The sequence below is a fragment of the Balearica regulorum genome, chromosome 5 (genome assembly GCF_011004875.1).
Source record: "Balearica regulorum gibbericeps isolate bBalReg1 chromosome 5, bBalReg1.pri, whole genome shotgun sequence".
NCBI classification, from domain to species: Eukaryota; Metazoa; Chordata; class Aves; order Gruiformes; family Gruidae; genus Balearica; species Balearica regulorum.
In genome coordinates, this window is record NC_046188.1 from 71,186,008 (window position 1) to 71,213,408 (window position 27,401).

Below are 27,401 nucleotides of genomic sequence, written 5' to 3' on the forward strand. Positions count from 1 at the left end.
GGCCCTATCCCGAGGGGAGCGCGCTGTGATTGGCAGAGGCGAGGATGGTCCCGGGGCGGGAGGGGAGGCTGTGCTTATGGCCGCCCGGTGAGGCGGCAGTGAGGCCGGGTGAGGCCCCAGCCGCGGCCCCGTGGCCTGTCCTGCCGCGGGAGGGGGGCGGGCGGGCGGGCAGAGGGGCCTTTGGGGCCTAAGCGCTGGGCTTGTGCCTTCCCGGGGTGCAGCAGCGCGTCCCGGCCTGCCCTCGCAGCCCGCTCTGAGGCAGGGCCTGGCCCTCCCGCTCCCGCCGGAGGGGTGTCCCGGTGCCCGCCAGCCTTTGCCTCTCCCGCTGTCTTTCAGGCAGGGCCATGGCGGAGGCCGGCGGTCCCACACGGCTGCTGGAGGTGTGCGGGCAGAGGCTGTCCCGGTTCCTCCACAATGCCGAGCACAAGCACCTGGCCTGGCTGCGGGAGGTGGAGGAGCAGGGCGTGAGGATGCTGGATAGGTAGGGGCTGCCCTCAGGGGCACCGCTCCGTCCCCAGGGAGCCGGCTGGTGCGGGGCCAGCCCCGGTGCGAGGCCTGGCAGGCCCTGGGTGTCACAGGGGAGCGACTGGCTTGGCACCGCGGTGGGTTCGGCAGCCGGGTTTGGGCCGTGGTGCCGGGTGGTGGTACATCTCCCTTGCACCTTTCTCACCCAGCGCTCCTCAACGAGCCACCCTGTTTTGTGGATAGTATTGCTTTAGGCAGTGGGGGAAGCAATCTCTGTCTTCTGCATTTGTCTGCCCTACAGCAACTTTGGGGCTGAACCCGAATTAATGCCCAAAACGCCATCACAGAGGAGGCGTCCCAAGAAAAGGCAGTCCTCCTGCCTGAAAGATGAAAATAAGGAACCAAACAGGAGGAGGTAGGTGAGTCAGTTAGTTCTGGCTCTGCTGGACAACATTTAAGACTGAAACAAAATAGTAACTGTTTCCATGTACACATAAATAGCGGCTTTGTTCCCTGAGTTAGCAAAAACACTTAAAAGGGCAGTCAAGGTCAATCAACACTTTGATTCTTTTGAAAGCTTGGGATAGAGCTGGCTAGTTTCCTTCACTTTCATTTTTGGGTATTTTCTTTTTTTCTGGTTATAAGCAACAAATAATAAATATTCTATTTTCCTGTCTGTTTGGATTTGGTTTTGATTTGATTTCAGCAGGATTTTTGACCCAAGGTTGCTACTGGCATTCAGTCCCTAAACCTTTGTGCTGGTGCCTGAGAGAACCTGAGAGTGGAACTCGCTACCAGTGATGTGCAGGAGCAGCATGTCCGCGGTCATTGTTGGAACTGGCATGCAGAAAGGCTCGAGGGGATTAGCGGTGAAAGTAGAGTGGAAATTCCAAGTGAACCAGCCGTGCTTGAGGTTTTTAAAACTAGTCTTAAGTAGACAGCAGTTGCCTGCAAACAGATTCCAAGGCAGGATGGTGTAGGCCGTGATGTAATCGCATGTGCAGTCAGGGATGGCTGTGGTGCTAATTAACTTCCTCCATGCCACTGCTTCACAGTAGCTGACTGTAGCTGCTCTCATGCTGTGGTCAGCTTCTGTGAGCTGAGGGTAGGGGCACTGGCAGTCACTGTAGTGTGACCCAAACCTCATCACTGGCTGCACAGTAGTGAGCTGTTTATGCATTAAGGCACTTAAAATTTAATTACCGTAGTGAAAAACCCACAGAAGTTGGGCAGGAAGAGTTAGAACTAAATGACTGTCAGAAACCAGACATGGAGGATGGAGAGAACAGCAAGAATAGTAAGGGAGCGTGGGAAGTTTGTGTGTGTGGTGAAGGAGGGCAGGAGAAGAAAATGTTGCAGATCTAAGCGAGGAGAGCTCTTAAGACATACTGTTAGTCTTCAGGTGGCAGCTGGATTGCTCCCCTGAAAAACTCTTGCGTGAATTTTACCTCATTTGAGAAAGATCTGCTGATGTGACAAAATGCCTGGGCAGGCGGTCATTTGTCAACAGGAAGTCCATGCTGCAGTTCAGCACATTGTACTCCATCCCACAGGGTCAGGCCATTGTTATTTTCCTTGCTCTGTGTTTCTGTGTGTATTTCTTACTATAGTGTTAGTTACACGTTTCCTAATCAGTAGTCTTTATTGCTAATTCTAGCAAGAAGTATCTCCTCTTGCTAGAGGTCAGAAAGAGAACTTAAGAGAAGGAGGTAGAGGTATCAGCTTGGCTACTGGCAGTAGGACAATCACTACTTGCTGGTGGTCCTGCACCACGGGCTGTAAAACTGTGTTCTTACATCATGGTGGGTTTTCTTAGCTACCTTTTCTAGCTGTTGTACACTTCCACGTTAGCTCCTCATTTCACCTTTGTCTCCGATCTCCCCCCTTGACCTGGCTGCCTCTGGGTCACTTAGCCTTTCTCTGGACAACCAAGATGTCCTTTGGATTTGGATTTGTCCACCTTCTTGACATGCTGATCAAGTGCATGGCTCCATCCTCTCGTGGCAAGTTACCTGATGGAGCAAAGAGGATTTCACTGCCAGAGTTTCCTAGGTCTCTGTGTAGTTGGTCAGGTTTAACTGAAGTGATAGAACTAGAGACAGTTACTGTGCCTGATAATTTTCTCTTAAATAACAGTAACTCAGGAATTGCAGGTCCTAACTGTACAGGTATTGGTTTTGTTGCCTTTCTCAGGATTATGCTATCAGGTACCGCGTGTATGGCGGCATTGCTGTGCTTCCCCGCCTGCTCACAAAGTGTATTTAGAGGCGTGGATGTTTGCTCAGTGCTTGGGTCCCTGCTTGTGGTGTGTCTTACCCTGAGCAGCCTGCCAGGGAGCAGCAGAGTCTTCTCTTTCTAGCTGGGATCTTGTAGATCTCCACAGGGGAGACTTCCTCACGAAGTTGATCATGGGAGATTTCGATGCCTTTGATCCAAACCCCCTCCCTGTGTGGATGTCTGTACTTTGCTCAAGGCAGAGTGGAGTTGATTGTAACGGTGTGACTTTACTGTCTGCTGGTGCCAGCTCTGCCCTGGGGCTGTGGGTTACTGTCTGCAAAGGGCAACCAGTGTCCTGTACCCCAGCTGCTGCAGTTTGTGTCCATATGATGCAACCTATATTTGCGGGTCAGGCAGGCTGGTAGCGGGGATGCTTGCAGTGAGGGTATGTGCCCTGCATTCCTGCCTATGGTATAGAACAGTATCGTCCAGCAAAGCACATCTTGCAGGCAGCAGTAAGCAGCCATTTCTAAATTGTTCCAGCTAAATCTGCCAGAGCTCATCTACGAGCTCTCAAGGTTCAGCTCCTGTGTTTCATCAGGGGTAAGAGATGGGCTGTGAGGGGGGATGGTGGAGGGAAGAAGCCTGCAGGTTCATTTCAAAACTTGTTGTCTGGTGGTTGTGTTTTTTTCTAAAAATCATTTGGGAGTGGGAGACTTGTTCAACACCTCATTAAAACTCTTTTTATTTAAGGCTGTCCAGAAGGAGAAGCAGCATCAAGCCAGTGTCTTCCAAGCCAAGTTCCCAAAGGCGCCCCAGCAAAGAGCGAGCCCAGAACGCCAGCCATCAGGGGGAAGAGGTGTCTGTGCCCAGCTCTGCAGCGAGCTCCCAGGCTGGTGTTAAAACTGAGCTCCCAGTGCTGGCTGGGAAACGGCCAGCAGAAGGTCCTGTGGTGAAGACGGATAGTCAGGACTGCCCTCAGGGTGCCGACAGCAGTGATGCAGCCTGTGCGGCTGGTACCGGGGAGCCATTGCCTGAGAGGGATGTAGGCATTGAGCTGCAGGATGTATCTTCTGTCGCTGCAATCCCTGGTGGCCGGACAGCCAGGGAGGTGGAGGAGGCCCCCAAAAGAAGAGCAAGCACCTCCACTCCCAAGGCTGCTAGAAATGGAGATCCTGCTGTGCTCCAAGGAGATCAGTCTCCTCAAGGCCTCGAAAAGGTGCTTTTCCAGGACTCTGACAGCAAAATGAACACAGTGAGATCCAAAACACGCCGTTGCTCTGGACGCCGAAGTTTTGTCAGTGGCCCCCACAAGAGCCGTAGGGCCTCCTTGGCAGAAAAATACTCGCTGGCCAGCAAAAGAGAGAGCATGATCCGGAGGTCTATCAGCAGGGCCATTTCAAAGAAGGCAGCGGCGCGAGAATCATCCTCTGCTTCCAGCAGAGTGAGCTGTAAGTTTCTTTCAGTTGTTAAGCGCATTCATTTGGCTAAATCAGCTTCTCTGCTTTGGTGTGGGGAGTAAGCAGCTGTGGAGCTGCTCATCCATATTAACTCTGGCTCCTCGTAGTCTCCTCGGGGTGCAATCTTCAAGTCCTCATCTGCTGTCGGACCAAGTCTCAGGCCATGTTTTCTGCAGCAGGTGAAGGAAGCATCTGCTGGAGCATAGGCACAGGGACTGGACATTGGATGGCATAGGTTGTGGGTGGGCAAAAAAGCCAAGAGGGAACGGGAAACTGCGGTGTGGCCGGTCAGAAGAGACTGTTGTGCTCCCTGGGGAGGGGCTTTAATTTCAGTGTCTTCTGCCAAGTCTCCAAAAAATCTATAGGAACTGAATGTCTCCACCCCTGAAATTTGGCTGCAATCTGCAGAGGAACTTAAGTGCTTTTTGGGTGAAGATGGAAGGGTGGATGGACTGAGAACCAAATAGCACAGTCATGGAGGAAACAAGATTCAGAAATCCAGGCTATTCCTGGTAGCGCTAAACCCCTCACGTCCTCTGCTCCCACTGCTCTGGGGAAGGTTTTGCTATTTGGACTTTCTAAAATCATTGCTTCTGAAGTCAGATTGGCTTCTAATAAAGCACTGAGGCCTTTGGTATTTGGTTTTGTCAGCTTTGAGTCACACTGTATCTAGGCATTTGTTATAACACTTTCAGCTAAGTGGTGTTATGGGGGGAATGAAATCAGCCTAAATCCACCAAATCTCTGCATAAAACCATGTAGGGGGGCAGGAGCTGAAGTCAATTGACTGGGAAATGCTATCTCTGACACAGGGAAGAGCATGTTTGTGCAGCTGGAGCAGTCTGCAGGCAGAGGAGCTGCTGCTTTAGATCTCTGCCTTCCCAGCCTACACCAGTTTGTCAGTGACACTTGAGGGAGGTGGAAGTGCTGGTGGGGAAAGCTGAGATGAGCAATCGACGTGTTCCCTGGGAGGAAAGCCTGCACAGAGACCTGCGCTCCACCACGCACACATTGCTCCTCTTGGGAAGCCTCAGAACGAAATCCCCAAGGTAGCTTATGTTTTTCTCCTGCAGGTCAAAGCTCCTTGGAGGCTTTTGTGGAAGAGGATGTGACCAGCAGCATGAGGTGAGGCTACCATGTCAAGCAGGCAGGAAGAAACCACAGCAAACCCTGCAAGGAAGCTATATGGGTTGCTTTTCTATTACGGATGTAGGACTGGTTTTGTAACAGACTGTTTAGGTGGTGGTGTCACCTGGGGCTGGGTGACACCTCAAAGTTTGTGCTGTTGAGGCACAGCCCTTCCTTTTCAGAACTCCGTTCCGAGCACGGTGAGGTGAAGTGCTGCGTTAGGGTGGGTCCAGCCTACGCCACAAGGCCCGAGAGGCTGCCAGCAGTTGCTCTGCCTGGTGTTGGCCAGCATTGTGTGAATTATGTCCTGCAATTCCTGGCTGTAACCGGCCTCCGAACAGCTGGTGGTGCTGGGGGACAGTCAGCTGAGGTCTGACCCGAGAGGTGCCAGGTAACACTCTAAGGCTCAGAGCTTCCTTTTTACTTGCTACAGAGAAGTTCTGCAGAAAGGGACAAAACTCATCAGTGTGGTGTTCAGTAATGCAACGGATTACTGAATTTACAGCTCTACCTCTGGCCTGGCTGAAACAGGCCTGTGCCTCTGGATGCACTTAGATTTACCTGCACTTTCCTTGGGGTCCCATATGCTGGCTCAGCATACTTTTATCACTGGTAACACACCCTTCAGAGAGCTGAAATAATTAAAATAGTTCTTCTTTTACAGACCTGGACTGGAACTGAATCCCCCGAAGGAAAAGGTAAGATCTAAGGAACAACCTACAAACTGGACATCTTGCCTGAGTCGATATCTCTTGCTGGGCAGAGGCATTTGTGCCTTGATGAGGCCTCAAGGCAGGGCTTTTGGAGGTACTAGGCCAGGTTCCCAGGAGTCAGCAAGCTTTTGCCCATCAGCTGGGCATGGTAATTGACTGTGCATTCTTAGCCTGCCTCTGCTGCCTGGCTGGTTTGAGCCACAAAAACCAGGAGGGCAGTTCAAGCTAATGTGCTTTCCTTGGCCGCTGAGGCTGTGTATGCAACAAGCTAGGGTAAGCCTGCAGTGCTAGCGGGATGAAGAAACCCATCCCCTCCTTTGAGCTGGCAAAAATATGTCCTGTGGTTGTGCTGCGAACCAGCTGAGGTGAAAACGGTAGTTGGTAACTCACTGGGATGCTGTGCTGCAGCAACTTGTTATCTGTCCTCCTGTGAATATACCACAATGGTACCTGAAGTGCCTAATGATCTTGTAACCTGAAACGCTTCACAGGGACTTGTCTTTCAGGACTGGAATATCTGTGGTTTGAAAATTGATATCTCCAAGGTGTGTAGAAGCTGCCTGTCATTCCCAAGGCACTTTGACTTTGGAGTTTGGGTTCGTAAAGCTCCTGCTCTGGTTGAGAAGTGCTGGGCAGTTGTCCTTCCTGTGGAGGCTGGTGTTTCATGAGCAGCCCCACGTTACTGCAATGAGCTGGTCAGCGTCCGTGTAGCACAGCTGTAGTTGAGAGAGCAGCTCCTGGCCTAGCAGTTGGAAGTGACTGCTCTTTCAGGGCAGCAGGGCCATGGTAGCCTTTTTATTTGGAGCAGCTGTGCTAAGAGGATGCTTGTTTCCTTTTCCTGCAGACTCCTGAAGACATCCTCCTTTCAAGCAAAAGCGTAAGAGCTGGCAACCCTCCTGCACAGCACTTACCTCCTCCTGAGCAGCAGGCAGGGAACAGGGAAGGTAACTTTGAGTTGGTCTTGCTTTTCTTGCATGAAGCCCCAAAGACACACAGACCAGGGAGTCAACATGAGGGTTTGTGGAAAATCTGGGACTTGTTGACACAAAACCACCTCTGACCAGGTTGCCACTTTTCAGGTAAATTTTGATCTCCCGAAGAGGTGAGACATGCAATTAGATAAGCAAGGACATCTTCTAAATGTGTCCAAGCCTTGAGACAGATGCTGTCCTGTCCAGCTTCAGTTTGTGTAATGAGTAAATGGGGACACTTTTAAAGGAGATTAATCTTCCACATAGTCTAACATTCTGTTAAAGCACCTTGCCATCCCTTTCCTCTGGGTTTAGTTATGTGAGGATCTACAGGTCATGTTTACTTACTGTGCCTGAAAGCAAAGAGATGGAGAGATTCAGGCTTTTTGTTTATCCTCTATGCGAACCGTAGGATCTGATAAGCAGCTGTAGCTGGAGGCCCTTTTGGTGGGGCAGGTTGTGCCTGCTGAGGAGGGTCTGTACAGGATGCGTACTACAGCGTGCTTCCCAGTGTGGTGTACAACACATATTCCAGGTGGCCACTCTGACTTCTGGTTTCTCTGTCTGGTTATGTGCCACAGGGCTCTGAGCACACGAGTGCCAGGGACAAGAAGCGGAGCCCTGTGGGATGCCTTGCGCATGGTGCTAACTACAGGTTTCTTCACAGGAAGCTGTGTAAATCCCAACAGTGAACCCCAGAATGAGAACCAGGAACAACCCTACTGTGCCAAGTCCCAGGAGAATACCTCACGCATCTGGTATGAGACATTTGCAAGGAGGACGAATGAGCCAGTGGTCTGGTAGGACTCGGGCCTGGCCTTTTTAGTAATTTTGTTTTTAAAAGCCTTTGGCGTTTGTTTCCGTACCTTTAACCCCCTTCCAATGTAGCTTTGAAATCTTCTTTGGCCAAATCTCATCTCCTGGGAGTTCCTTGTGACTTCTTGAGCTTTGTTTGGGTCTGGGAGCCAGATCTGGCTTGGGAAGCAGACACATGAGCTCCTGCACAAAGCAGAGGTGACTAAGATAGCACAGTTATCTCTCAGCTTAGATGTGACTCTGGCTCATAAAGGGGTGGTCCAGGAGTAGTTTCAGAAGGCAACATGAGTAGGTGACTGATGTATTTATTTTTATCTTGTGCTAGTGTCTGGAATACCTGACCTGTTTCCTCAGTGCTCATATTACTGGTCCTTCACATGGGATTTCAGCTGCTTTTAGCTTTGCCCTCAGTCTCCTGTCCTGGTTTTGCTGAGGTGAACTTGCTGTGGGTCATGGGTAGGAAGGGGAGTAACAGTAACCTCTGTTTTCACGTGGATACACGTGTGATAGGTCAGGATCTGCAGCCTTCCTCAGGCTGCTGCTGGATTGGGCCCTAACTGTGCAGTGAAGCTGTCCCCCCTGTTTTTCCTTGGAATTAGGGGATGCAAGTGAAGTAATTTCTGACATGGGTAAATCTGTGAGCATCCGAAGTATTTCTAAAGCACATGAAACCCTGCTGGTGAGGTGCGCTAGGCTGGCTAGTTGCAGACACACGGGTCAGGTCTGTCTTGTGCTGTTAATACCCCATAGAACAAAGACTTCTTGCTCACTGAGACTCAGAGTGGAGAGTGAGCGTGATGTTGTACATTACTGCTCTGGAACCTGGGTGTTCTCCTGCAAGTTGTGGCGTGCCTTTCCTGTCCTCATCCTGGCTGGATGGTGCCCCTGCCACAGGGCTGGCTGGGCTCGCCGGAGGCCCGTGTCCCCTGGTGGCAGCGAGCAGAGGGAGGCGTGTAACACAAGCAAATGCTTCTGACTGGGGAGTGTGATGGTCACCTAATGTGCCTCTTCCTAATGCCATCAGGACGAGAAGCTATAAACAAGCAATGGGGGTTATATGGAATGGGCAGCAGACAGGGGTTCGTACCCTTTCCCCTTTGGATGACAAGCACAAGAATTCAACAAACCAGACTCCACCTTCTTCCTCTTCAGCTAGCAAGGTGAGTGGGTGCCATGGCCCTTCTTTGCCTCCCTTTCCCTGGCAGGTACTGACTTCCCTCAATCTTCTCCTCTTAGGTGGTTAGACCATGGAAAAACTTCCTGCAGGCTGTGCAGCGAAACCAGCTGCTCACGAGCCCGGGGCCCACAGGACGTGGGGGCGTCGTGAAGAACTTCATCAAACGCAACACTCCCACCCGTCCTGATCTTAAGGTGCATCAGAGTCCCACCTTCCCTCGCAGGGCTGGAGGAGGGCATGCAGTTTGGGGCAGTGGCAGGAGGGATAGTTTGCTTAGCAAAGCATAAACATATTCCTAGTTCTGTCTGCTACCATGGATCAGTGCAGGTCCTCATAGCAAACTGGCCTCACGATTCTGCTTCAGCCTCCTCAGGGGAGGGAAACTGGTTGGTGTTGCCTGGTGTAGTCTGTCCACACACACTGTTATTGGCCAGGGTTTCTAGCACTGATCCTCAAACCTTCCTCGGATGCAGAGAAATCTCAGCTGCTCTATGTCTAGTCAGCAGAAACATTCTATGTTCTGGGGCTGTTGAACCATAGGACAGTGGGAAGCTTTTCTCTTTGCAGTGGGAATCTGCCCTTGTGTGTCAATAACTGCTGCTGCAGGGCTGACAGACACCGGCAGTGGGGGGTCAGGCAGTGGGTTCCCTGCCACATGCTGGTAAGGAGCCAAGAACGGGGTGCGTGTGCTATGAAGGGGAGTTCTAGTGTTTACTTCCAAACCCTTAATCATTTTTTTTGTGTCTCTTCTCTACAGGGAGACTTTGTTGTAAGTAACAACACCCTTAACCATGGGGGCTGGAAGATTATAATGGCTGTGCTTCTTGCCTCACGGGGACTGGCAGCTCTTTCCCCTCACACTGGCATCCACGCAGCTCTGTCCAAATACGTAAACGGGCCACACCAGTGGTGAGGTGGCAGGATCTCTTTGCAGGTGTGTTCTGCTGGGGCTGGGAACTGCTAGGGAACCTTTTGGCCTCTAAGCAAGACTACTTGCACTGTGCCCATTCTGCCAGCTGCTGGCACAGGTAACGCTGTCCCCAGCAAGAAGCATTTCCTACAGGTGGTCACCTACCACAGGAGTGTGCTGTTCCTTGCCTAAACTTATTCTCTACAGCTGAAGGACAGAGGTGTTCCCGCCCCCCATACCCATGACTCTTCTGCTCTTATTAGTTGAACAAGCAGTGGTGCCAAACCTGCGTTGTTTCTTCCCTACGATTCACTTCCCATCCCGGTGTGTGGGTGAACATGACTCTGACAGTGACTTCTTTGTGTAGCAGGCTACCTAGCCTCTAGCTGCCTGTGCACAAGCAGCCTGAGGGTAGAAACAGGCAATCGGTGTAGTCTGAAATCATCTCCCTTCAGGAGAAGGAGCGGCAGAGACTGGAAAGCCTCAGGAAGAAGCAGGAGGCTGAGGAACAGAGGAAAAAGAAAGTGGAGGAGGAAAAGAGACGGCGGCAGGCAGAAATGAAGCAGTGAGTTGGGTCCCTTACCTCCTGCTCCTTCCCTGCCAGGCGGACAGCACTGCTGTACCCTGCCTTGTGCCTCCCGTGTGGAAGGAGCACTTTGCAAGTGATGCTGCCTGGGCACCCTGAGCTCTTCTGTTACGGCTCGTGGGGTAAGAACTGCACCAGTGCAAAGCACCTGCTGAAGTCTGAACTTAGTCCAGAAACGAGCTGAGACTAAGCTCAGCCAAAGCAAGTCAAGCAAAATAACCGTTTTCCCTGATTTACCATGGCAAGTCCCTGTTCCCCCATCATCCTCTCTGCTAGAGCGGACAAAGCTAACAAGCCCCTCTTGCACATGCACTGCCCAGGAAGAGGGAAGAGCGTCTGAGGAAGGCACTGCAGGCTCGGGAGCGGGTGGAACAAATGGAAGAAGAGAAGAAAAAGCGGGTGGAGCAGAAGCTTTTACAGAATGATGAGAAGGTAAGAAGCCTGACCAAGCTTTGGACCGCTCCGTACTGTGACATTATCTCTGTGAGCTGCGAGACCAGGAGGGTGCAAACAGGCCATTGGCACAATACGTGCAAGCACAGGATTGCAGCTGATGGTGAGTAATGCGGTGGTGGGTAAGTCTGCATCAGAGACACTGAAATTCTCTGACAAGAGGAGGCTTTTGTTCTCCATACCTCTGCAGTGGTTCTAAACATTCATGTTCTGACATGCAGTGTTTGTGGTGCTCTTGACTGTCCTGTGAGCAGGCCCTGCAGATGAGACAGCCTTACTCACAGCGCACTCAGAGTGAGCTGTTCGCACAAAACATTACAGACAGTGAAGCCGTGGTGCTTGCAGGAAGTTGCAAAGACATGGTGGGAAAGAATAGCTACAGAGCGTGCAAGGGATGCTCGTGGCTCCCTGTGTATCTGTATCGTGTTTGTGTTTTAAAGCCTTGCCTGGCCCTCTTTTGGGGACAGGTAGAAGATGAAGAGCATGCTAGACAGTGTTGCTGCTCTTGCACAACTGCGTGGGTTCTGCAGGACCGAGGGAGGCTGTGCCTGCCTGACCTGGGGCCCCAGGAGCCTTTGGGAGAAGGACATTTGCGACCTTTAGAAAGGGTCAGCCTTAGAAAACAAAGGAATTGTGCTCCTTTCGGCCTTTCCCAAAACCTGAGTGGCCAAAAGGACACCCAGCCCCAGCTAGTCTGCCGCTGCAGACATGCCAGAGCTTCTGCGGGGACAGACAGTGTGGGTGAAGGAACCGCGTCTGTGGTGCTCAGTCAGCTTTCACATCACCCGCTTGTGCTGCAGTTCAGTTAGTCGACAGCAGCACCGCGGGCAAAGGGGAACCAGATGCTGGATCCCCTTGTTCTGCAGAGAATCACTTGCAAGATGGAGGCATGTATTTTGGGGTTGTGTCATGGTCTCTGTGCTCCTTTCTCCTGTCACTCCAAGCGCTGGGTGTCTCTTCACGTGGCTGTAGTGAGCTGTGGACTTGCTGTGCGAGGCTGGTGCTAGATCCAGTGTACGTGTGCCAGTTGCTGGGCCTTGGGTTCTCGGTCTCGTTAGGACCTGGGATATCAGACGCAGTCCCTGCCCTCCCTCTGGACAAGGTGTCCGTGGGGGTGGCGGGGCAGACACGTGTGGCTTTCTCAGGTGCGCCTCTCGCAAGTGCGGGAAGAGAAAGTGGCAGAGGAGCGGAGCAAGAAAAAGCTGTCGAAGAAGCATGGGGAAGCTGATACACGGAAGCAGAAGGCACTGAGGCTGGTAAGAGCAATCCTAGGTCCTTCCTGTGTGTAGAAGAGGAAAGGAGTAGCAGGGACCCTGTGTGCTGTTCTGACTGGGGGGGCAGGGAAGTTCCCTGCCCACTCCGGCTGCAGAGATTTTAGGGTCCATGCAGCGAGATTTGTCTCAACAGTTGATGTTGGGTTTGAACGTGGGTGCTTGTGGGGACCGAAGGGAGAGACCACCCAACTGGTAGGCAGGCTGTGGAAGGTAAGAATGAGATCAGCTAGCACAGGTTGTCTCAAAGCATTCGCTTTGTATTCTCCTGTCTTTCCCCACTTGAGCTGGAGGGTTACAAGCGTTTTCTTCTTTCTTCTTCAGGAGGAAGATGAATTTGAGCAGCAGGAACCACTGCAGAAAAGGAGAGAGGATGAAGTGAAAGAAAAAGGAAAGAAAGTCTTGGAACTGAAAAATCTTGTAGAGCAGCAACAGGTGGAACAAGCAAAGGAGAGGTATTGGCTTGTTTCTGTCCTGGAGGAGGGGACTTGGCAACAGGCATGGCGAAGCAGTAAATAAAATAGTGTTGCTGAAACTGGGAGACTGGTGTGAGCATCAGGCTGTCCCAAAGGTTTGGGCACTGAAGCAAGAGGCTGTAAGAATGCTCAGGGCAGGGTGTGCTTTCCTCTAAAACTAAATTACTTTTTTTTTTCCCCAGGGATCACAAACAGCGAGGGAAAGAGAAGGGACCCCAACCACAGCTGGAGTCAGCAGTGTTTACTGAAAAAAACATAAAGGTGAGGAGTCAAAGTGGTCTTGGAACTTCTCCGTTGTAAACTAGTGAGGCGTAGGATACGCAGACTTATTTTAAGATCAGACTTGTTTTCCAAGTGCTGTGTTTAAGGTCTTAGCACTTGCTATTATGTTATTTAGAGGAACAAATACAATGAAACTGATGACAAGCCAAACAGGTTATTGTAAGGAGTTGGGGTTTGTGCAAGAGTAAGCCAACTCTGTGGATAAAGTTGAGGTTGACTGGGTTTTTTTGTTAACAGGTGAGCCTTCTCAGCCCCGTCACCAGGTGGATGATGTGCAATGGCACTTGGAAGAACACCTCCAAATGGCACTCACTGATATTTAAATGAATATGGAAATTAGTAAGAGATTTATTTATTTTTTCCTACTACATTCACTCACTGTTTTTGGAGGATGTGATCCGCATAACAAACTTCAGGTATCGTATGGTTTCATGTAACTTCATGTGCACTTACACAAAGAATGGTATGGCTTAAGTCAAGACTTTGTCTCAAAATACCACAGTAACATTTTCTTTCCACTCTCTATTCTTAACATCACTCTCTTTTGCCTTCTTCGTTAATCAACCCCTCAAATGCTATTCCTCTTAAGGATAAATTCCTCCTACATTTGCTCTGGCTGCTCTCACTCACTAGGTCCATGACATTCAAACTCCTATTTGTGCTATGTAATTTTAATGAAGGTCTAAATTCTTCATATGTTGCCAGCACCTGGGCTGGAGGGAGCCACAGCAAAGCTCCTCCAGATGAGAGAGATTAATATAATTCAAAGTCCCTGCAGCTCTTGCCCTCCTGTTAGCTCTTCCCCACTGAGTAGTACAGGAGAAGAAACTCCTGGATTGAAACGGTGTGTAAGTTATGGAAATTTTTTCTCTTATTAGGAGGAAGAGAGCCCAAAAAGGCTCTACCAGCTGCCTGGGCAGGAGAAGAGAGCCAAGCAACCAGAATCCATTGCTGTGGCTTCTAATGCCAGGCTCAAAGCAGTAAAGGTGAGCGTGGGCTCTAGAGCCCTTGTTGGTCTGGATCTGAGCAAAGACAGGAATCGCTGTCTGGCTCGCTCTGAGATACCCTGATTGTTTTGCTTGGCTGAATGTGAAGAATGACTTAATTCTTGTGTCTTAACAGGAAGAAGATGGTCTGCAGAAGCCCCAGCAGCAGCTGGGAGAGGAGAAAAAAATCAGGCAACCAGAAGCATTGACTGCTGCCTGTGGCACATGGCTGAGCAAAACTGTGAAGGTGAGTCCTGCTTCCAGCAGAGCCCTCGAATAAAATGAGTCTGGTGTCTAACTGGCTCCTGTGGTTTGGAGCCAGCCTGCGGATGTTTGTCAGAGCTGGAGCAGGAAATTAAATCCTCGGTGTGGGCTGCTGGGCTTAGCAGGCATCTGTGCAGGGGATGGGCATGTCTGTCCCTTGGGGTGCTTGGCCGGGAGCTCGGCACGGGGGGTGGGAACTGACGGAAAACCAAGTGTTTTCTCTTGGAAAAGATGCTGGGAGCGACCACAGGATGGCAGCACGTCATGAGGCGTCAGTGTGCTGTAGCAGCCCCGCTCCGGCCACCGTTTCTCCCGAGGCCCGTTTGACCTGGAGCCGCTTAGAGCCGGTAACCAGAGCATTGAGAAAAGGCTGCTCAGGCACAGATCGCTGCCTCGCCCATGAACCCTCCTGTCCCGGGCCTGACCTGCTCCTCTTCTCCCTGCTCGGCTTCTCTGTGCAGTGACTCAGAGCTCTGGAGCCTGAAAGCCGTGAAACACAAAAGGGTCTGAGTGGTGGAGCCACGTGTGCCAAAGCCAAGTGCTCAGGCATATGTGGTATGTTCTAGGGCTTTCCTACAAAAAACAGGAGGGGAAAAGGCTTAAAAGTAGTTATTGTGTCACTGAGCATGGTGACAGTTTTTGTTTGCACAGATGTGTGCATACATCTGCATAGTCTGTTCATCCTGCCGGTGCCAGAGCTTTGAGGTGCCTGCAAAGGGCTGCGTGGCTCGTAGTCGGCCTGCTGTGGCCAGGCAAGCTCAAAGCTTGGCTTCCTGCTCCCATCCATGCTCTCTCTGGTTCCAGAAATCGATCTCTGCATCCTGCTTGGGGCCCCCGAAGGGCACAACGGAGTCCACATCCCTGAAGGTAAACGAAAATAACTACGGGATGGATCTGAACAGCGACGACTCCACAGATGATGAGAATGAGCCTCGGAAGCCTGTCCCTGCCTGGGCTGATGGTAGGTGCCAGGTTTGGTTTGGCTTCCTCTAATCCCTTCCCTGGGAAGCTGGAGCTTTCTAGACTCGCTTGGTGCAGTCTCAGCTTCCCCAAAGTGCAGTCCAGGGGCGTGCGAGGCTTCAGCAGCGCTGGAGCCGCTTTCTTGCGAGCGCTATTGTGCCAGAGTTAAACCAAAGACCTCTGAGGGTGTGAGAGGAACGGTGGGGGCTCATCCTCCTGAGGAAACCAAGGTGTGGTGGGTTTGGGGTGCCTGGTGTGCTGAGTAACTTCAAAGAGGTGCTGTCGGCAGCCTGGAGATGGGTGTGAGCTTCAGAGCTTGGCAATGAGCAGGAAAACTCATAACTGTGCTCGCTGCACAGGTTACAGTTTTTCAGGTGTGGGAGGACAGTAACTGTCCTGCAGGGAAAAGCGTACCTTAAGCCGAGCACTGAAAATTTGTTTATGAGTCCGCTGCTCTGCTATGGTTGTTTCCATAGGGTCTCAGCTTAATCAAGCCATTTTACACCAATACTATCACCCAGTGAATGTTGACCAACTCTTTGGGCTAATTCCAAGCCCGAAGCTGGAGGATATTTTCGGCAAGAGCAAGCCTCGCTACTTCAAGCGCACGAGTTCAGCAGTCTGGCATTCCCCGCCTGGGACCAAATCTACCTGCGGCCCGTCTTGCAACTTCAAAAACTGAGAACGCAAAGAAATGTGTTTTATAACAGTATGGTGCATCAGTTTGTTTTCTTAGCATGCAGCATATTTAAATTTTAAGCTTTTTTTAATACAAATAAAGATATTGAATAAAATCCTATTGCAATCAACATTATCAGTGTTTGACTCTCCTTCCCCTCACCGTAGTGATGCTTCTCCATGGCTGATTTGCAATCGATGGCCGTGGTTTCTGCAAGTGAAAATGTGATATTGCACCATCACTTATTCCCTCAGGCTGCTTGCAGAATCTTGCTTACGCAAGGAAGCTATGAAATTACTGTCAGATCAAATTTTTTAACCAACCCAAGGGGGTAATGTTTTCGTAACCCACTCTCTACTAATTCATGTATTTAACAATGCTTCTATCTGCAAGTAGTTTTCCTTCAACAGTTCTTGTGACCTCTTGTCACTCTGAGCCAGAATCTTTTTTTTTTTCCCTGCAGTTAGAAAAATCTGCTTGGACACTTTAAGCAATGTCTAAATGTCTTGTCACTGTTCATTTCTTTTCTAATGGAAAAAATAAAGCCCAGGCTCAGTCCTTGGTGCTGTTTTTGTAGGAGACTTCAGTGTACGGGCTTGTGTGGGCAGGAGGCAGATGTATTCGGAAGCTGCGGCTTGGGAAGGGTAAGCGGCAGAATGACTTCCGTAGGGCTGTGGGCATTGCCCAGGGCGTGCTTGGTGGCAGCTCCTGGTGGCCTCAGCCCTGGGCAGCAGTTGCCCGGGGGCTGCCCCAGCAGCCTGGGGTGGCCGTGGAGGGTCCCAAGACCCTGTGGAGCTGCCCGGGTGCAGCTGCCACCCCTGTCTCCACCCCTGGAGGGCTAGCTGGTGCAGCCAGCGGCATGCCAAGAGCCATTTGGCTAACTAAACCCCGCTGACAGCAGCAGTGAGGAAGATGTTTGGTGAAAAGGGAAAGTCCCTGAGTCGGAACCAAATCCCACACTTGTCATAATAACCTTTCCTTCCTCTTTCTTCAGTTCTCCCTTCAGCACAAACATGAACGTGGCGGAGGGACTCAGTCCCACCTCAGTGATGTGACGTGTCACCTCGTGGGGGAGGAGGGTCCCTGTCCCCAGCCCTGGCTGGTGCCACGAGGGCTCCTGTCCCCTGACCGTCAGGTGCCGGCCGCCAAGAGCGAACACAGGACCGTGGCCACGGACCTGTTCAGAGCCGCCTAGGCCTGCTGGCCTCCGTTCAGAGGTTTCAAGCTGGTCAGAGTGGGTTTGTGGAGCTCCATGATGGGTTTGGAGGGTTTTCGGTAGCTGAGAAGAGTTTGCAAGTGTCTCGGTGGAAGAGTCTTGCAGGCAGTTAGAGCTTTTGATGGGTCTTTAGAGCTCTGAGCTGCGTGGAGCCGGTGGCAGCGGTTGAGATGAGCTTTGCAGAGGCACAGAGCAGCTCAGAGGGTGTGAGCAGAGCTCTCTAGCAGCTAAGGGCTGATCAAAGCTGCTTGCCAAGAGCTCCGTCCTGGCTGCTGGATTGCCCCCTGAATCCTGCCCCCCCCAGCTCTTCTGTTCATCCTGGACTCCCTCAGTTCAGCCCACTGGGGCTCTCGTGGATTCTCCTGGGCTTCCCTGGTCTCCCTGGGGCTCTCTTAGCATCACTTCAGCTCTCTTGGGATCTCCATGGAGGGTTTTTTCCCCAGTTTCTCTGAGCTTTCTCGGAGCGTCTTGACCTCTCTCACTAGTGGCTTTCTCAGGTGCTTTCAGGGTGGCCGTGGCACCTCTGAGCTTTCTTAATCTCTGCAGAGTGTCTGGGATGCTCTCGAGTTGCCTGTTTCCCCAGGCTATCCCCTATCCTGGGCTGTTCCAGGCTCCCCTGAGCACGGACTGTGGCTGCTCCCCACCAGCTGGCTTCTGTCCCTCATGGTAATCCTCAAATTACCTCGTTAGACCTCGCCAAGGAGGCAACGACTTCCGGCCGCTGGCAGAGGACGGGAGCTGGAGGCCAGGCTCGCAGCAGGACCTGGCGAGAGGTGCCTGGCTGCACAAGGGTTGAGGTTTGCAGGCAGGAGGGAACGGGGCGGGGGTGTCAGTCAGCATCGTGCTGGGGGGGGGTTCGTGTCAGCCCCGCGCTGGCGCAAACAGCACCCAACAAACCACAGACCTGCCTTCCTGCGATGAGCTGGAAGTTCCCGGGAGGGTCCCTGCCGAAACCGCAGCTGCTGTCAGAGCCTGTGCAGCCCGGGTCGGGTAACCAACAAACGCCGTCAAGCGGGTTTGGAGGATGGGAAATTGGCTGGGCCGAGACCGCGGAGGGACCCGGGAGGGCTGGTGCCCCGTGCAGCCCTGGTTCAGGCACCGGGCCGGTGCTGCTGGCCCCAGGCTGGGAGCTGGCACCGCCGCCTCTCCTCTGCTCTCCCGGTGCCCAGGGAGGGCAGCTGCCCGTCCCGCTGCCTGCAGTGCCGCCAGGCTACGGGAACAGAGCGCGGTCCCAGGTGTCGGGTCAGCAGACACAGGGGTCTGCGTTGGGGCTCAGCACCAGAATTGGGTCACGGGAGAGGAAAAGCAGCGTTGTTCCTACCCACGGTGAGAGCTGTGCTGGTCCCCAGTGTGATTGGGAAGTTTAAACCAATCTGTGCTTCGTTAACCCAAGGCTGCTCGGCTCCGTAGTGGTGCTCGTAGTGATGGGAGAGAAACCAGACCATGGGCCTGGACAGCATCCTGCCATGGGCCTGGACAGCATCCCGGGGGCTGCCCGGACCCCAGGAGGGTCCTGGGCCATTGCTGCCGACACAGGAGCAAGGTGACGAGGTTTCTGGAGGGGCTCTTTATTTATTGCGGGTATAATGCAAGCATTCTTTGCATAAAGGAGAGGGAGAAGACCTTCTTGGAAACTACAGGATCAGACAGAAATACAGAAACCCTCATCAATATACCAATCACAGTGACTGAATCATGGGTAGAGAAGAAAAACCTCTGCAGCCAAGGTGTGTTTGGGGCACTCCCCACACCTGGGACCAAACCCTGACGTTTCAGACCCTTCCATCGCCTCATCCTGGTTTGCTACGGCCTCAGCCCCTGCCCTTCCCACCCACCCAGGACCCTGGAGATGGTCCGATCAGGACCTGCAATGCACAAATACGCCTCAGCTGCAGGCGGCAATTCCTACGCTCCGCAGGGCGATCAGCCAGAGCCCAGCTGCGCCTGCTGGAAGGCACTTTCGGCACTAAAAGGACCTCTCGGAAACAGAAGAAACATCTCCCAGACCCCTCATCTCCTCTTAACATGCGTGCAAGCCAGGCCAGAGCCCCTCGCTGAAGCAAGTCCTGCTTGTCAAATGTATCCTATATTCAGGTTGTGGTTTACTTCTTGCAGAGCAGCCAGCTTCTGTAACGTCTCTTCATTTAACCCAGATTTCTTCAGCCTTTGGAGAGGAGAAGCAAAGAGATTAGATCTACCCAAGCTATTGACTGTTGACCACAACATTGCACAGCCAAAAAAAAAAAAAAAAGGACAAAAAGCAGCCAGCATGTGGGGGTTTTTTTTACTGTTTGGCCCCTGTCCTAGCTGGCTTTTTCTGCGCCAGCAAGCAGAGAGCGTGGGGGAGACTGAGGCTGGGGCTGATCCGTGGAGCCCTCTCGGCTGGGGAACCACCGTTCCACCAAGGCACGGGGCACCCAGCAGGTCCTGCCCAGGCAGCCGGAGCTGGGCTCCACGCTCCCGCCGCTCGCTTCGCTGGGTCAGGGCAACCCCTTGCCCGCACCGGGCAGCGCGGGCACCGGCGGGGCCAGCCTGGGGTGAGAAAGGTGCCTCACATGGAGCATCCATCTCCGCTGCCTGTTTGGGGGCTGATGAAACACGTGCGTGTGTCGTCCCCCCCCAGTTTTGCACATCAGCAGCGTGTCCCCAGACGTTACCGACCGCAGTAGGTCTAATTACACTAATTCCAGAAGTGAGCAGCTGGCAGAGCTGTGGGGGGCGGCAGGGCAGCTGCCTGCTAGCTGGCAGGAGGCAGCGCCGGCTCCGGCAGTCGATGCGGCACTCTCCGGCTCGAGCCGCCCGGCACCTTCGGAGAAGCTTCGCAGAAAGCACTCCCCCACCTCGTAGGGCAGGCTGGGACCCGCGGCGTGGGGGGGCTCGGGGCGTGCTTGGTCTGTCCCAGTGCCCGCGGGGAGCAGCCGAAAGTCCCTTACCACAGCACCTTCAAGACGCAGGTGCAATTCCTGAGCGTCTCGCACAGCAGCCGCACGCTGCCGTCTCCCAGGTCGTTCTCGCTCAGGTCCAGATGTTGCAAGCTCTGGCTGGTGCTGAGCAGGGCGCAGAGGTCCGTGCAGCAGGCGCCGGCGAGTCGGCACTGCCACAGGCTGGCAGGGAGGCGTTTGGAGAAAGGAGACATTTGGCCATCTCAGGCACGGTCCTTCACAGCCTGCGCTGCCTACCCACCCGGCCCAGGTCCGCTAGATGCCTGGAAATGGCTTCTGGGGGGGATTTGCTCCAAAGCCTTGCTCCAGGCTTCTTGTGAGGTCTCTGACCCTGGATTTAATCTCCCCAGCATGAGGAACATCCCTGCAGATGGGCACGGGCAGAACTGGGCTTCCTCTTGACTGGGGTACGCCCCGATTGTGTCTCACAACCACAAAATATGACAGGGGTGGTCTTTGAGGAGCAAACGTCTACGTACGTGCACCTGAAAGGTGCAGCTGGGGCGGTGAACGTACTGCCGCTTCGCCCGGAGAGCTTTAAATCCTGGTTATCTCATCTGGGGGATGATAAATAATCTCATCCAGCTAACAAACGTCTATCTCGAAGCTGTTAGCACCCTGCCTATCAGAGCTCTTGGCATCCACCCGAAGATGTCCAAACTGCCCTGGAGAGGGATGGTGAGTGGCCACGGGGACGCTCATCAGGGGGGCGCAGGCGAGTGGCAGAGGGTCTCTGCAGAGAGCCCCCCCCCAGCGATGCCCCCCCAGCCCCTCACCTCAGTATCTGCAGCCGGCAGGCAGGATCCTGCAGGCCCTTGCTCAGTCGCCGCACACCTCTGTCCCCCAGCTCGTTGCCCCCCAGGTGCAGCTCCTTCAGGCTGGGGCTGGCGGGGAGCACCGCGGCGAGAGTCCTGCAGCTCGCCTTCGTCAGCCGGCACCGCCACAGCCTGCGCGGGGGACAGGCGGAGGAGAGGGGCATTGTCACGGCCGCTCCGGCAGCCCATCAGCCCGGCCACGGCGACACTGCCCACAGCCCCCATCCACGCTGACTGCACCTTTGCCCCCGGGCTGATGGGGAGGAGAACATCTCAACAGAGAGAACTGCCCCCAGTCTCAAGGTACCTCGCTTTTGTATTTCCTCCCAAATCTCATAGGATTTTTTATTTTTTTCCCTCTCTGACTCCTGCAGTTAGGGGTGTGGGCAGCACCCACAGCCCCCTGCAGGCACTGGCAAGTGGCGAGGGGTTTCTCAGGTCCTTTGGGAGCGAGAAGCTGCCCCCTGCCCCTCAGCGGCACGTCCCCCAGCCAGGCCCTCCCTCCCCATGGCTCGGCATCGCTGCTGGGGCTCCGGAGCTTAAAGCGGCTGCCAGGCTGACGGGCTGCAGCACCCAGCTCCCTCCCCTCTGGCTCCATCACTGCTCAAAGCAAAGGTGCTGCTCGCCACCCCCAGCTAGCTACCCTGCAGCGGCACCTCCCCCAGCCGAGCCCAGACCCCCTTTTCCCAGGGGCTCTGTGCGGGTGGGGAGATGTCGGAGCCTCGGGAAACGCTGCTGACTCCAACTTTATCGCTTTTGCTGCGCAGCCTCTCTGCAGCCTGCTCTCCTGCCTGGCTTTCCACTACCTGTGTCTGGCTGAGACGGGGCTCAATCGCAGCTCCAGAGGAAAAGTGGGTAAAAAGCTCAAGTTTAAAAGCAGATGGGAAAAACCAGAGTTGTCACAGCGGTGGTGGCCTTGGCAGAAGATGGCACGTCACCTCTGCCCTGCGGATCTTAGGAGGGCAGCCAGCCCAGGAGCGCATTACGTCCTCCAAGCACTAGACGGTAATTGCTTTCTATTTTTGACTTGCAGACACGCCACTTGCAGAGGCGCTCGGTGCCCCCCCCAGCGATGCCCCCCCAGCCCCTCACCTCAGTATCTGCAGCCGGCAGGCAGGATCCTGCAGGCCCTTGCTCAGCCGCCGCACACCTCTGTCCCCCAGCTCGTTTTCCCCCAGGTGCAGCTCCTTCAGGCTGGGGCTGGCGGGGAGCACCGCAGCGAGAGTCCTGCAGCTCGCCTCCGTCAGCCGGCACCGCCACAGCCTGCGCGGGGGACAGAGCCGTGGCTAAGCCAGGCTCGACCCCCTGGCAGCCACTTCTCTCCAAAAATCACCCGCTGCTTTTCGAGCCCAGGGATGCGGTCAGGCGGTTTAATTAGCACAGCCCAGCGGGGAGCGAGGTGGCGCAGCAGGGACAGAGCAGCACCCTGCACCCGGCCGCAATCACACCCAAAAGGCGTCTCCTGGGAGGAAAGCGGGACCCGTCAGCCCGACACCCCGTACCAGAGCTTTTCCAGGCTGCGGCCGGGTCCGGCCAGTGCCCTGCACAGCTCCTGCACGCCGCCATCCTCCAGAGGATTGTCGCTCAGGTCCAGCTGCACCAGGCTGGGCATGGCACCCAGCACGGCGGCCAGGTCCTTGCAGCTGGTGGCCGTGATGTTGCAGCAGCCCAGCCTGCGGGAGAGACGGTGGTGAGCCTGCCTGCCCGCCGGTGCTGCCACCCTCTTTTCCGTCGCCCCAGGTCCGAGGAGACCCGGCCAGCGTCCCCTGCCTGAGCCCGGGTGTGGAGGTGGCTCCTGCAGTGGCTCTGGGGACGCTGCGTTGGAAAAGAGGGGAGCATCTCACTGCCCGCTCCCCATCCCTCTCCCAAAGCCGGCGCGCCTGTATCTGGTGTGCACCGGTGTTCACTGCCGAGTTTCCTTGTTCGGCATCCCCAGGCACAGTGATGCTGAGAGCGGTTCGAACACGGTCCAGAGTGCCGAACACAACCCAAACCCTCAAACACTAAAGCACACAATGCCAAAGGGCAGCCCGGCAATCCCGCTGTGCCGCAGCGTGGGCGTGGAGAGGTAAGGGCCAGCCAGCATCTGCTCAACCAGGGAGGAAAGGTCTGGGGGCAAACAATTAATATTGCTTGAAGGGGTGAGATTAATGTGCCTCACTTTTGAAGTTTCAGAGACATTCTCTCTTTCAAACCTCACTGACTGGGCTGAATCTATACCAGGGAAAAATGGGGGAAAGGGAAACACTACCAAAAAAAATGGGGTGGAAATTGTAGACACCTCTAAGTGACGGTTCATCCCCTTCCCAGAAACGGTCCCTGGGGTGAATCCGCTTCTGTAATTATGTGTTTCTGTATGGTGTGTGGCCAGCCCTGCCCTGCTCGGGCACACAGGGACCCAAAACCACCCGGAGCTGCAGGGCAAGAGCCCAGGGAGAAGGTGCCTGGGGTGCACAGAGACACCCACAGACATCAAACAGTGGGGACAGTAGCACAGGCCTCTCCTCTAACTTCTCCATCTGGCCTCAGCACTGAAAATGCCAAAATGCTCTTACTTTTCTACAGTGTCCTAGCAGATACTCATACATTTAAAAATGTGGAACTAAATTATATTGATGGAAAAGGCAATAATAAGGGTCAGGCAAGTAGGTCTGCGACGCCTCGAGCTAGCTTCAGCAACCGCAGCATCGGTAAATGGGCTTTTCTCCTTTCTTTTTCTTTTTTCCTCCCTCTTCCAGGCTCTCAAGGAGAAGAGCCAAGTGGCCCTGCAGCCTCCCAGACCTGGCGACGTCTCTTACCGCAGTGTCTGCAGCTGGCAGGTGCCACATCTCAGCCCCTCGCACAGCAGCTTCACGCCGTCGTCCCTCAGGTCTTCGTTCCCAGCCAGGTCCAGGTCCGTCAGCGTGGGTTTTGCGCTGATAACAAAGGCCAGAGCCCCGCAGCAGGGGCTTGTGAGCTGACACTGGCTGAACCTGCAAGGGAGATGTGGAGAGGAGCCGCGGGGCTCGGCACGGCTGCCCGGACACGTGGACGCACCAGCCGCGTTGCTGAGACAGCCGCCGCTGATGCCGTCCACAAACCGGGCTGGTCTTCAAGGACGACCTCCCGGGAGGAGAGCAGAGCCCGTCCCGCCGTGCAGCGAGCTGTGGCAACACATGGTCATCCTCCCCAAGCAGCCAGGAGACCTGGCGGGGCTGGCACGGGCCAAGCCGGTGCCTGTGGTCCCCACAGCAGCAGGCTCTCAATGGCTCTGCGCGGAGGTGACTTCATCCCCAGCCGTGACGAGCCTGGGGTTTGCTTGTTTTCCCATTTCTCCTGGCAGAGAGGAGCAATGTACCTTAACACCTTTAATTTACAGCCTGAATTTTCCAAGGCTTGACAGAGCAGGTGGATGGGTGACTGCTTCCCCTCCTTTTGCTGGTTTTTCCTGAAAACAAAGAAGAGATTTATGCTATATCTATTCCCATTCCTATGCCTACTCCTATCCTTGTCCTTTCCTTTCTTTTCCTTTCTCTTTTCTTTCCCTTTCCCTTTCCCTTTCCCTTTCCCTTTCCCTTTCCCTTTCCCTTCCCTTCCCTTCCCTTCCCTTCCCTTCCCTTCCCTTCCCTTCCCCTTTCCCTTTCCCTTTCCCTTTCCCTTTCCCTTTCTTTTTCCCTTTCCCTTTTCTTTTTCCCTTTCCCTTTTCTTTTGCCTTGCCTTGCCTTGCCTTGCCTGTCTATTCCTTGCCTTATCCCTGCCCCTGTCCCTCAGTGACACATGTGCCCCTTGCCGATGTGCCCGGTGGCCGGGGGAGGACCGGCCTTGCCACAGGCTGCTCCGCAGGGTCCTCCCAGCTCTTTGGGCTCTAAGGGATTTGCTGCTTTGCGGCTCAGGACCTTATGCATCCACAGGCCTTCTTGGCCGGCTGCGGGTCCACACAGTCCTCGGGGTCGTCCCACAGGAAGGAGCAGTGCCCCATTTCAAGCGACTCCAGCTTGGGGATGTTTTTGACGCTGAAGGAAAGGACCATTTGATCGAAGTGGTTAAGATTGAACCCTTGGAGGTACACCCTGGTGAAAGGGTCCAAGGCGGCCACCACAAACTGCTGGTCCTGGAGCTCGTACAGACAGTGGCAGACCTCCAGATTACGGATCACCGCCATCTCCGGCATCAGAAGAGCTAGGGCCGTTTTCTGGCTGTTCTGAAGCCATGCCAGTAATTCCTGCGTAATCCTGGGTGTGATTCTACACCCGATCTCCTCCAGCTTCCTCCTGTGTTCCTCATTTAAGAGTCCGAAGAGGAACCGCACGGTTAGCACGCAGAAGTTCCTGGAGTTGCCGTGGCTCTCCAGCAGCTCCTTCACATCCCTGGTAGGACCAGCAGGGAGGTCCCTCGCCTCCCCTTCATCTTCCAGCAGGTAGAAGAGTGCAGCGAAAAACTCCTGGAAGCTGAGGTGGATGAAGCTGTAGGTGCTGACACAGGAGATGTCCCTCTGGAAGATGTGCTCGTTGAGGAGGAGCGGGAGGGCTTCTCGCTGGTCCAGTGCATACCTCTGCACCTCCTTCTCCTCGAAGAGGACCTTCTGCTTCCAGACGCCGTCGGCTGCCAGGCAGCACAGCCTCCTGAGCACCCCGGGCATGTCTTGCTTCAGCTGGCTGCTCACAGACTGGAGCAGGGCAGAAAGGTAAAGGGTGTAGATCCCTGTCGTCGTCTTCGGGCTTTGGGTGAGACCTCCGCTGCGGCTGAGCTGCTGCTTCACAACGGTGCAGACAATCCAGCACACGATGGGCACCAGGCACATGGTGAAGAGCGTCTCGTTACCTCTGACGAACTGGAAGGCGGCAGTCGCCTGCTCCGTGTTTTGGAAAAACGTGTGGAAATACTCCTTCCTCTCCGCCTCGGAAAACCCCAGGATTTCAGCGTAGCGCTCGCAGACCAGGCACTTGCCCAGTTTCTGCAGGGCGGCCGGCCTCGTGGTGATGATCAGGGAGCTCTCGGGCAGGACCTTCCTGCACAAGAGGCTGCTCAGGGTGTCCTCCACCTGCCTCTCCTCGGGCTGGGAGCACGGCTCGCACGGGAGCAAGTCAAAGGAAGAGCGCAGCTCATCAAAGCCGTCGATCACGAAGAGGAGCTTCTCCGGCTGCGCCAGCACCGTGGCAACGGGCAGATTGCTGCCAGGATAGCACTGGCTGATCAGGTCATCCATGCTGGAACTGGGGGTGAGGAGGTTGCCCTCCCGGCAGTGGATGTAGAAGACGTAGTCAAACTCCATGAACAACTTGTCAGATGCCCAGTCTAGCATGATCTTCCTGGCCGTCACCGTCTTGCCCATGCCTGCGGCTCCCAGGAGCACGACCACCTTGGGAGCCCAGCCCTTGGAGTCAGGCTTGAAGAGGTCACCAACAGCGATGGAGGAGCTGGCTTGTTCCTTCATGATCTCCACGTGCTTCCGTCCCATGTCCATGATATGCTCCCGTTGCTCTTCGTCAAGGTGCTTGGTGACGATCACCAGCTTTGAGTACCTGGTGTGCAGGTCCACGTTTTCACCCATCCGGGCGTTTTGGTCCTTTATGTGGCTGAACTCCCGCAATATGGCTTCTTTGTATTTCCTCTGGCAGTCTGGAAGGGTGGGAGGCCACATCACGTGGCTGCAGACCGCGGGGTGAGCAGTGGCAGAGCCCCCACGCTTCTCCCCGCCAGCACCTACCTGGTGACGATGAATCCAGTAGAGGAGCAAGGCCCAAGGCTGGAAGAGAAGGGGGTGTTAGTGGGCAGCATCACTGAGCCCCCAACATCCCCAAATCCTCTTCCATCTCCTCCTCCCTGGAGGACACCCCTTCACCCTGCCATGGGGACCCCCGACCCACCACCCTGCCAGTAGCATCCTCCTGGCCCCACACACGGGCTGTGGCAGACACAACACCCAGGGCACGGTGCTCAGGACCCTGCGGAATGCTGCCCTCACTGGGGAGCCACTCAGCCTTCCCACCTTCCTCTCTCTTTTCCTGGATCATGGCGGCCTTGTCGCGGCATTGGATACGCTCAAAGATGGCTATTGCCATGTCCAGGGCTTCCTCCTTGCCGTAGAAACTCAGCATGAGCCTCTTCGTATCCAGCCGGTCGGCCTTCTCCAGCCGCCCCCAGGGAATGTGCCTCTGGCCCTGCAGGTGTCTGTCCGCCAGTGCATCCCGAAATTTTTTAAAATCCTGCTCGGAGAGGTCTTCCAGGGCCCGGAGCAGCACCTCCTCGATGGTGATCTTGGGGGTGTTTCCGCTCAGGGCGCAGTGCCTGCTGCTGCATCCCCCCATAGAGAGAGCCCCAACGCCCGGCTAACACACAGCCCTGTGCCTGTGATGGGGGGACAAGGTTTGGGAGAACCGTCCCGCAAGGAGCCTCCCTGGCCCCACAGCCCAGCCCCCTCCTGGTCGTGCTGTCTCTGCCCCAGGGGAGCTGCGTCCCCCGCTGCCCCCAGCCTCATCGTCCCCCTCCGCTGCCCGGGGCTGTGGGGCTGCCCCCAGGCAGGCACCACGCTCCTGCCTGCTGTACCCCTGCCTGCTCCCCCAGTCCAAACATCCCCCCCCAGCAGGAGCTCGAGGAGCAGAGGGGCAGCGTCCAGGGCCTTGCCACCAAAGCCT

General features: G+C 54.6%; 2 protein-coding genes across 2 annotated transcripts; one reads left to right on the forward strand and one right to left on the reverse strand.

Moving 5' to 3' along the window:
• The first annotated feature begins 164 nt into the window (after window positions 1-164).
• Window positions 165-15,944, forward strand: LOC104637694 (inner centromere protein-like). The gene is made up of 19 exons (XM_075755702.1): window positions 165-481; window positions 767-880; window positions 3,436-4,133; window positions 5,216-5,267; window positions 5,935-5,968; window positions 6,828-6,927; window positions 7,622-7,712; window positions 8,795-8,930; window positions 9,007-9,141; window positions 9,705-9,716; window positions 10,313-10,422; window positions 10,764-10,875; window positions 12,042-12,152; window positions 12,495-12,622; window positions 12,826-12,904; window positions 13,804-13,911; window positions 14,048-14,158; window positions 14,980-15,136; window positions 15,612-15,944. The coding sequence occupies exons 1-19, from the start codon at window positions 345-347 to the stop codon at window positions 15,815-15,817; spliced, it is 2,631 nt and encodes an 876-aa protein (XP_075611817.1). The 5' UTR covers window positions 165-344; the 3' UTR covers window positions 15,818-15,944.
• Window positions 15,945-19,083: 3,139 nt separating this feature from the next.
• On the reverse strand, window positions 19,084-27,158 carry NLRP6 (NLR family pyrin domain containing 6). Its single transcript, XM_075753119.1, has 9 exons — window positions 26,732-27,158; window positions 26,474-26,512; window positions 24,663-26,385; window positions 23,586-23,876; window positions 22,290-22,460; window positions 21,880-22,050; window positions 20,749-20,919; window positions 19,964-20,134; window positions 19,084-19,194 (listed from the first exon to the last, which is right to left on the reverse strand). Exons 1-9 carry the CDS (start codon window positions 27,072-27,074, stop codon window positions 19,104-19,106), a joined length of 3,171 nt encoding a protein of 1,056 aa, XP_075609234.1. The 5' UTR covers window positions 27,075-27,158; the 3' UTR covers window positions 19,084-19,103.
• Between the last annotated feature and the right edge of the window lie 243 nt (window positions 27,159-27,401).

Coding starts and splice junctions, on each gene's coding strand:
- LOC104637694 (XM_075755702.1), top strand. CDS start 345: ATGGCGGAGGCCGGCGGTCCCACACGGCTGCTGGAGGTGTGCGGGCAG. Junction 482..766: donor GGCGTGAGGATGCTGGATAG/GTAGGGGCTGCC, acceptor TCTGCCCTACAG/CAACTTTGGGGCTGAACCCG. Junction 881..3,435: donor AAGGAACCAAACAGGAGGAG/GTAGGTGAGTCA, acceptor TTTTTATTTAAG/GCTGTCCAGAAGGAGAAGCA.
- NLRP6 (XM_075753119.1), bottom strand. CDS start 27,074: ATGGGGGGATGCAGCAGCAGGCACTGCGCCCTGAGCGGAAACACCCCC. Junction 26,513..26,731: donor GAAGGCTGAGTGGCTCCCCA/GTGAGGGCAGCA, acceptor CTTCTCTTCCAG/CCTTGGGCCTTGCTCCTCTA. Junction 20,920..21,879: donor TGCCGGCTGCAGATACTGAG/GTGAGGGGCTGG, acceptor TCCCCCGCGCAG/GCTGTGGCGGTGCCGGCTGA.